The sequence below is a fragment of the Cupressus sempervirens genome, chromosome 3 (genome assembly GCF_028749045.1).
Source record: "Cupressus sempervirens isolate cs-2001-9-10 chromosome 3, ASM2874904v1, whole genome shotgun sequence".
Taxonomy (NCBI): domain Eukaryota; kingdom Viridiplantae; phylum Streptophyta; class Pinopsida; order Cupressales; family Cupressaceae; genus Cupressus; species Cupressus sempervirens.
The window spans coordinates 681,592,476-681,601,675 of NC_143120.1; the positions used below are offsets into that span (position 1 = coordinate 681,592,476).

A 9,200-nucleotide genomic window follows, 5' to 3' on the forward strand; every position below is an offset into this window, starting at 1 on the left:
AAGATAAATTATTGCAGATCAACTCAAGAATATATAAATGATGCTAAAAGGACAAGGAGGGTCAAAGGTCAATAGAAGTCAACAATCAAGAGAAACTACAAGAAGGTTCAAATTGTTCAAAATGTTGACTCTTAACTATTCTTCACTAGTAAAAAGTAAAATTAAAAATTTTACTCAAATTTTTCTTAAACATTGTGAAACTACTCCCAACAATTTTACATGACATCTGTAATGAATATTTTTAATAAATGAAGGACAAAGAAATGTCTTTATCTATGGATAAGGGCATCCACCAAAAATGAATCTCTTCTATGTCAGAAAGTTTTGAGAATTACTATAATCTATAGAAGTGGAGGAAAAAGATTGAGTTCAAAATCCTAAAAAATTACCCATTAAAGATCTAATTTTCTCCAACTATTCATCAATTTAAAATTAACTCTTAAAACAATAAGATACTTTGATTAAGATATCCACCCACTAAAGATCTAATTTTCTTCAACTATTTATCAATTCTAAATTCCTTGGTAAGAATATTTAAAAAATGAAAATCTTATATTGGAATGAAATGCTTGATAAAATATTGGTTTATCTTGTAAAATTGTTTTTTTTTAATCTTCTGAAAAAATTTGAATTTTTTATTCTTGACTATTTTTCACCATTAACAAATTAAAAAATTAAGAATTAGACTTAAAGTAGGATTCTTTCTTAATCTTTGTAAAACAATTCAACAACTTTGCATCTCATCTATAACGATTTTTTCAAAAGAAGTTATAAAAAAATCTAATATATGAAATGAGAGTGTTGACAAAGATTTCATCCTTTTAAAAAAAAAATATTGATAATTACTATAATCTATGTCATTGGAAGAAAAAGCTTAAAGTATTCAAAGTTGTAAAAAGCTAAATGCATAAGACACACACGAGTCACAAATAAAGGATGTAAGTTTGGTAACTATTTGTCAATTTAAAATTAATTAATTAGAATATAAAATAATTTACTATAAATGGTCATGAATCTTCTATATGCAATACAATCACGCCTATGCTTTATTGCTTTTATAACTAATTTTATATTTTAACTTTTTCAACTATGTAGCAATTTATATAGAAATATCTGATTGTAATTAAAAGGAGATGATAAAAATTTTATTTTTCATTTCGTTTCGTGTGGGATAAGTTCTTATCTTTGCTTGACCAAGGCTTGATTAAATCTTCTCCTTTGATCTGAAAAGTGTTTTTATTTGCCACGATTCATTGAAGTCGAGGCAGAAAAAAAAGGTTGAAAGAATTTAAGTGGAAAGTCGTGGGACTGTCCCGACCGCCACGGCATTCAAACATTTAATGACATCTCACCGTCACCCATTTCCTCTCATTTGTCTCAGTCGGAAACAAAGTGCCCACGCGGTTTCCTCTTTACAAAATATCTACTACTCACGTAACCGCCTTATTTCAACGTCATAAGTGGCGGGTCTTCTCGTTCTCTATTTACATTCCCCTTTTAAGTCTTCTTTCTAACACATTTAGAATATTGCCTTCTTTTGTTTTGCTTACAAGTAATTATTATAGGTGCTCTCAATTTTCGTTAAGGTATTCATTTTTACGCCAAGTTTAAAGTCTGGTGAGTTTCAACAAGACGCCTGGAATTCGTTTGCAAGGAGACAACGAGATATGCGTGTGAGGAAATCTGAGAGGCTCTAAGTAACCCTCTTTGGCGTTTGCTCCGAATAATGAATCTTGTCAGGTTTGTGAGATTGTTTTATCGACTGTTTCAGGGAATTTCAATGTGTTTTGTGTTTATCCGGACGTGCAAAACTTACAGCAAATTGAAGATGGCGTTAACTGCAGCATATGAAGGGGTTTCGTCGTCTCCCGTTGGAGTTTCGACCTGTTATTCTCCCAATTCTGTCGGAAGACGATCGTCTCATAATTTGAGCGTCGAGATCTGTTCTGAAATCCCGCAGCCATTGGCGTCTCTTCCAGTGAATTCTGCTTGTCCATATGGAAAATTAAAAACTTTTTCTCCCGGACAAAGAATTCGAAATAGTTCTGTGCATTTTCAGGAGAGTTTGGGAACACCCATTAACAAAATACCCACCGACCAATTTCAATTAGCTACTCCCGGAAGACTCACTTTGACTGCTTTGAACCAGAATTGTGATGGCTTTTCGCAGGGAAGCGATCTTTCAGGGAAATTTGGATGTGGTGATCAGTGGAAGATTAATGGAACAAGTGGATTTATTGAAGGAAATGGGATGACATTGAATCGGCCTCCAGTAGCCCCAAACAGGCGGCGTCCTCCGATGCTGCAAATACCGCACTTGCCCATCTCTTCAACGCCGTGTTTTCAAAAGGAAAACTTGGCAGAGAAGTTGGAAAAGGAAATGAATGTAAAAGGCTGTAACTACTCTGTTGCCTGCAAAAAGGGTCGCAGAGAAGTTATGGAAGACACTTTCAAGGCAATTGTTGACATTTCGGGGGATTCCAGGCAGGTCAGTAAATATTTAATTCAGTATATAATCTCATCTCTGACGATGTTAATTAAAAACTCGAGCCTACCGATATCTAGAAATAACAATAAAGAATATTACATTAATATTTTGTCATGATCCCATGAGAGTTTTCTTTCGATTTTAAATAACATAATCCTGAAATATTTGTCTTTTCAGGCATTCTTCGGTGTGTTTGATGGGCATGGCGGCCGCATGGCTGCGGATTTCGCAGCAGAGAGAGTCGGCCAAAACATTGCAGATGCAGTCGTGGAAAGGGGAAAAGGTGAGCGTCACTTCGACATGGAAGACGTGGTTAGAACAGCCTACCTCACCACAGACGAAGCCTTTTCCAACCAGGTATTGAACATTCCAAATACCAACTCTGCTTCAAAATTATATTACACTCAGTCTCTGCTTCAAAATTATAGTTTATTCCTTTGAATTTTTGGCCGTATTTACATTGAATGAAACACCTGAGAATTGAATGAATGGACATCTAACGAGTAAACTTTTTTAAGTACTAGAAACGATGAATGAACATCTAAGGTTGAAAGTCGGTTAAATTGTATTTAAGTAAATTTGAGTCAAGGTTTATACTCGAAACATAAAGGAACCAAAACGTTGCTTACAAAATGTTGATTTGTCTAACTGTTCAGAATATGAGCAGCGGGACATGTTGCGTGACGGCCCTGATCAGAGGAGATGTGATGGTGGTCGCCAACGCAGGAGATTGCCGCGCAGTGTTGAGCAGACGTGGGACTGCTGAAGCCCTCACATGTGACCACAGGCTCGACAGGGAAGAAGAGCGTCAAAGGGTTGAAGAGCTGGTACAATTACCTTGTTTAAAAGATCACGTTCCTGTTTTGGGCCTTTTAGTCATAACTTATATTGACATCTCTATAAATGAACACGCAGGGTGGATATGTGGATTGTGTTAATGGCGTGTGGAGAGTGCAGGGATTGCTTGCAGTGTCGAGAAGCATAGGCGACGTTCACATGAAGGAGTTGATATCAGCGGAACCAGAGATGAAGAAGCTCACAATTACGGCTGATTGTGAGTTTCTGATATTGGCTTCGGACGGCTTGTGGGACAAGGTAATAATGTCATACCCATTTGCTTACGAAACCCATTGTTCTTATTCCTAACTTCTCCACAGTTATCAATCAAATAATTCTCTAATTCGTTTCTTTGTGTGTGACTTGTTCAGGTTAGCAATGAAGAGGCAGTGGACACGGCAAGGGATCTGCGTGTAGAGAAAGATGGAAGCGGAGAAGGGTTCAGTGAGGCATGCAGGAGGCTTGTCGATGTGGCGGTGAGAAGAGGAAGTAAGGATGATGTCACTGTCATGATCGTCGACCTCAAACACTCCTGCACTTGATTCTTCTTTCATTTGCTGGACACGTAACGAATCGAATCGATGAGACAATTAAATTATTTGTTTTGAGGGAAAACTGTTGTTGCCCTCGATTCTGTACGAGGAAAGAATGACGTGACCCACACAATCTCTCTTATTTTATGTGCACTTAACAATCTATTGAGATGGAGTTGCACACCTGTAGACGTCATCTCTAAATATTCCTTCTCACGCCTCCACAATGCTTTCAGCTGGAATGCGGCTAGAGCGGAATTTTACAATGGAGGTCACTACATCTAAAAAGAATTGGGCATTGAATACCATCAATCTTTTTCGAAAATGTCAGAGGCAGGCTAAACTTTCTTTTACCATCATGGAGGACAGTCGGCTAAACTTTCTTTTACCATCATGGAGGACAGTCTTCACAAAATTTCAACTCACTATAATACAAGAAATTAGTCCTAGGTAAGGGAGGGGGGCCTTTGTTATGACATAATCTCCGAGTATCTTAAATGACGATGAATTCAGCTTTAATTTTTTAAGTTAATTTTTTCTGTCAAGAATATAATCGTAATTTTGTATAGTGATTTATTTAAAAAGTTGATTTATCTAATAAGTTAATCATTTATTAGACAAGTTCAAATTTGAATTAGTAAATATGATACAAATTCAAATTAATTGAGATATTATTTATAAAGTGAATCTCATTTGATCTTTACAATGATTAATTCATAGTAAAGAATTGGTGATGTTTATAATAATTATTTTTTAATCCATTGAATCATAAGCGTCATGGACTCTGTTAAATCTATAGATAGATTAGTGCGGTAATATAGACTAAGTCCAAATAAAAGTAAACATATTTCAATTTAATTGAGATACTATGTATAAAGTGAATTTCATTTTATCTTTACAATGATTAATTCATAGTAAAGATGATCCAAGAACATCTTGGGTGTAAGAGCAATCTTGCATCACCCAAAAATATTTGTTTTCCAGTCTTTTCTATTTTAATAGGGACTAGTAGGCAAGGTGGTTATTATTTATGGGAACTAAGTTTATTATACAAGCTCAAAATGTTCGCATTTTCTACATGAAGGTTTATTTTAGAGGTATACACCTACCATTAAAATATCATTTCTCTGGCTTAAGTATCAGAGAAGTTATTGCAGATTTTCGGTGGAAAAAATTGTACAAAAATCTTCAAGCTCACCGTTGGAGGTCTTAGAGTGCCCAGATGAGGTCTAAAAATTTGATGGAAGAGTGCTTGTGCAATTTTAAGCCTGTAGATCACGAGCTAGCGTATCCGAAAAGTGGCTATAATAGCCAATCAGAGCAACAGTTCATGAGTTATGACCTTTCAAAGTTGGGCTACCCGAAATATCTAAAATAGTTGTCAAAGATGTATTTGGCCATAGATAATAAGTTTCAATGTCTAGAACCTTCTTGGGCGGCATAAAATTGCCTATTTAAGAAATACTCAAACATTGTCTAGGACAGCACTAGGTGTTAGTTCGCAACATAGTCTTGTAGTTTACTGTAATGAAGGCACCCATGTAGGTTAGCATATTGTACTTATGAATTTCGTAATTTTGCAATTGTGGTGCAAATAAGAAGTCCATTTTTTTTCTTGCATTTACAATTGTTTTTTGGTTTTTGTTATGTGTTTATGGTATTAAGGGGAGCACCCTTCATCAAAAGAATTGGTGGTGTTTATAATAATAATTTTTTAAATCCATTGAATCATAAGAGTCATGGACTTGTTACATCTATAGATGGATTAGTGCAGTAATATAGACCAAGTCCAAAAATAAGTAAACATAAAATTTAAGGTACAATTCTAATATTATAATTTTTAGTTTAATTACATTTTTATTTTTTTCTAGTTCACAACACACTCTTTCTTATATGAATTAACATGTTTAATGACTTCAAAAACACCTTCATGAAATGCAATTCCAATGTATTGAAAATTTTATTGAATGAAGACATTTAACAAATGATATGAAATTGTTTATGTGAAAATTAACACTATTGCAGTCACTAATTATTAATCTCCTATCGTAAATGATTATTAAGCTATTGGAAACAAATTTACAACTAATATTAAAAAATAACACAACTGGAACTTCACCAATAAAATACGAAAAGAAATTCAAAACAAAAAGAACACAATATTTTTGGACAAATTGTCCCTAGGAAAACCCTTAAGGGAAAACTAGTTCTAGAAATGGAAAATATATTAACTTCAGCAAATTGGAAGAATACAGACAACCTCCTAATTTCTCCTGTTGATATTCCCCACTGCTAGCCCCAATGCTATCATTGCACCATTGCTAACACTGTAAGACTGTTTGCTATCACTATAAACTCATTTGTGAACATTGCAAATGCTTCTACAACTCTTGTTGTTCTGTGTACTATTTTGTTCTCCAAATGCCTCCCTTGACCCCTTTTTATAATACTTAACCAAGAGGTTTCTAATTGCTTCTTGATAAAAACAACTCAACCAAGAAGTTTCTAGTTGTTTCCTAACTAAGAAGTTTCTAGTTGCTTCTTGATTAAAACAACCTAACCAATAGGTTACTAGTGGCTTCTAGAAGGAGTCAATTAATTAACAAATAATTATTTTTCATAACTCTAACAATTATTTACTGATTAATTACATATGGATGAATAGTTGTCCGAGCTACCTAAAATTAACAGTTTGTTTATCAAAGAGAAAAAATATATTCTTCAATAGATGTTATGAAATTTCTCCCAAGTGTAATCATATACACAAATGTTTTCGTAAAATAAATAAACAAATTATTATAAATATTCGAATATATAATTTATGAAAATAGTTCTCATATCTAGTCTCATCAATAATAACAAGTGACAAAGCGTCAAAGTTCTTGCCAATAGTGCAATGTATTTAGATATTCAAAAAAGTATAGGGCTTTGCCATTTGAACAAGGAAAATTGTGAGCACTCAAGACTGCAATCTTATAGAGGGGGCTTTTTAGAAAAAAATTATTTAAATAAGTTGTATGTGTACTATTATTGAAATTATTCTCCTTTCTTCATTTTTTTGTTGTTGAGTTTATCCCTTGAATATTATGTGTGAGTTGGATTGTGATAATTTTGTATGACAAATGTGTAAATCTTTATGGTTGTTTTGAATAATTCTTTAAATAACTATCTTATTATTGAAATAATTAACATATCAATACTAACATCATTAATTTAAAATGTTTTTATCAACTATAGATTTTTTTGAGAAGAAAATTTAAATGTGAAAATTATTTAAGACCATTTAATATAAAATTGGCAATACTATGTTCTTTTTAAAAATAACAATTGATTATATCATTAATATACTTTATTTTCTATTAATTAAAAAAATTGTCAATTTAAATAATATGTGAATAAATTATATTCATTAATTTAATTACATTTAATTCTAATATTACAAAAATGTACAAGTCAAAACACCATTTTAAAAAAAAAATTTACTAACTCAATTATAAAATGATAAAGTTGTTAAATTAATGAATGACATAAAATTGTCATTAATAAAATGTCATCTTTTTACATGTTGTGAGGAAATCTAATTAACATGTGGTAATTGTAAAAAGATAAATTTGTCATTAATGGATGACATAAAGTGTTATTAATGACATGACATATATTTTGTATTTTTGTTGAAGAAAATTAATTTTTATCCTTACCAAAATTAGGATAGGCTAATAGAATTAGTGAAAAATAAAGAAAAGATGTAAACATTTGAAATTCTATTTAGCTTTTTAAATTGTATCATCTAATTGGTCAATTTAATCAAATAATTAGATTGAATGGATGTAATATTATCCTTTGGCAAGAACTAATAATCATTGTAAATAATAATGTCTTATATAAATTATAGTACTTTAAGTGAGTTCAGGGAAAATATAAACATGTAGATAAAACTAAACTTAAAATCAGGGATTTGAATTGAGTCAAACCTCATGCTCAAAAAAACCTCCCTTGATCTTCTTATGGCTGAAATATAGTAAATAATTAGTTATGTTGATAATTTTTTTAATAAATCCATTAAATTGTTGGGCTTATTTTTAATTAGATTTCTAAATAGAATAACTTAATAATATTAACAAAACTAAAGAAGAAGAAAGCATACAATATAGGGCACAATATAAATGCTGTAATTTTTCTTTAAAAAAAATAATTTTAATGTTTTTTTAATTATTTCAAGTTCTAGATATGGAATTTTTATATGAAAGTGAATTAGGCTGCATTTTCAAATAGAAGTATTCTAGAATACAATCTAAAACAATTAATGGTTAGTGATTTCATAATGAAACCAAAATAAAATTAAGTAATCAATAAAATTAGTAAGATGAATAATCATTTATAAAACTAAAAAACATTTTACATAAATTCTTTAAATGACTATATGTTGTCAAATGATTAATTGTATCAATTCAAATATATACTAATTTATAGACAAAAAATCATTTTAAAAAAAAAACAAACATTTATAAATAATTACATAAACTAACATAATAATCTATTATAATTATGTGAAATAAGATGACATGAAGAATATAACCAACCTATACTAAATAGGCTATGAGTATATTATTGCTTAACGCAAATTCAATTATCATCATATTTATATGCATACAAAATAATGAAATAATAATTAAATTAAACAAAAATAAAGTACACAAACAACTTAGTATTAATTTGTTTTCAAAAAATTAAAATATTGAAACGATATGGGTATGCATAAAGTATACTAATATGAATGTTGATTTGAGTATTCTCATTGCAATTAGAGTTTCATCTCAAAATAAATGAATAACATTTCAATGAAAGCATTTATTCAACTTTGGAAAGAATCATAATCATAATTGCTATATTTTTAAAAAGAGAATAAAAGGAGTAGAGTGGACATTTTGACCAAGTGGGAAGTGGTATTTCTCTTATGAAGCTATAAAGGATATTTGATCAAAATATGAGATTATAATTAAGGTTATGTGATGTCTAATGAATTATACAATCATACAAAAATTTGATTGAGCATATAAGACACCAAAGAGCTTGATTGAGCATATAAGACACCAAAGAGCTCCACTTATAAGAAACTTTATTCATATTCACAAGTGGAATGATAAAGGATTTGGTGATGAGAAAAAGTAAAACTAGATAAGATAATAAAGTAGTATCTATTACTAAATATGGTCATAGTCAGTTGTTATTGTGATTATAGTTATGAATAAATAAATTTGATAATATATGCCTCTTATTAGTTTCTACTATGTCGAAAACTATTACCTAAGGGTCTCGCTTAACTCATTATTAAACCCCTATTG

The 9,200-nt window shown here is 31.0% G+C and overlaps 1 protein-coding gene across 1 annotated transcript; it reads left to right on the forward strand.

Moving 5' to 3' along the window:
* The first annotated feature begins 1,583 nt into the window (after nucleotides 1-1,583).
* On the forward strand, nucleotides 1,584-4,390 carry LOC149568561 (putative protein phosphatase 2C 2). The gene is made up of 5 exons (XM_089821458.1): nucleotides 1,584-2,488; nucleotides 2,666-2,845; nucleotides 3,145-3,315; nucleotides 3,404-3,583; nucleotides 3,697-4,390. Exons 1-5 carry the CDS (start codon nucleotides 1,727-1,729, stop codon nucleotides 3,865-3,867), a joined length of 1,464 nt encoding a protein of 487 aa, XP_089677584.1. The 5' UTR covers nucleotides 1,584-1,726; the 3' UTR covers nucleotides 3,868-4,390.
* Nucleotides 4,391-9,200: the final 4,810 nt, after the last annotated feature.

Coding starts and splice junctions, on each gene's coding strand:
- LOC149568561 (XM_089821458.1), top strand. CDS start 1,727: ATGAATCTTGTCAGGTTTGTGAGATTGTTTTATCGACTGTTTCAGGGA. Junction 3,316..3,403: donor GTCAAAGGGTTGAAGAGCTG/GTACAATTACCT, acceptor ATGAACACGCAG/GGTGGATATGTGGATTGTGT. Junction 3,584..3,696: donor CGGACGGCTTGTGGGACAAG/GTAATAATGTCA, acceptor TGACTTGTTCAG/GTTAGCAATGAAGAGGCAGT.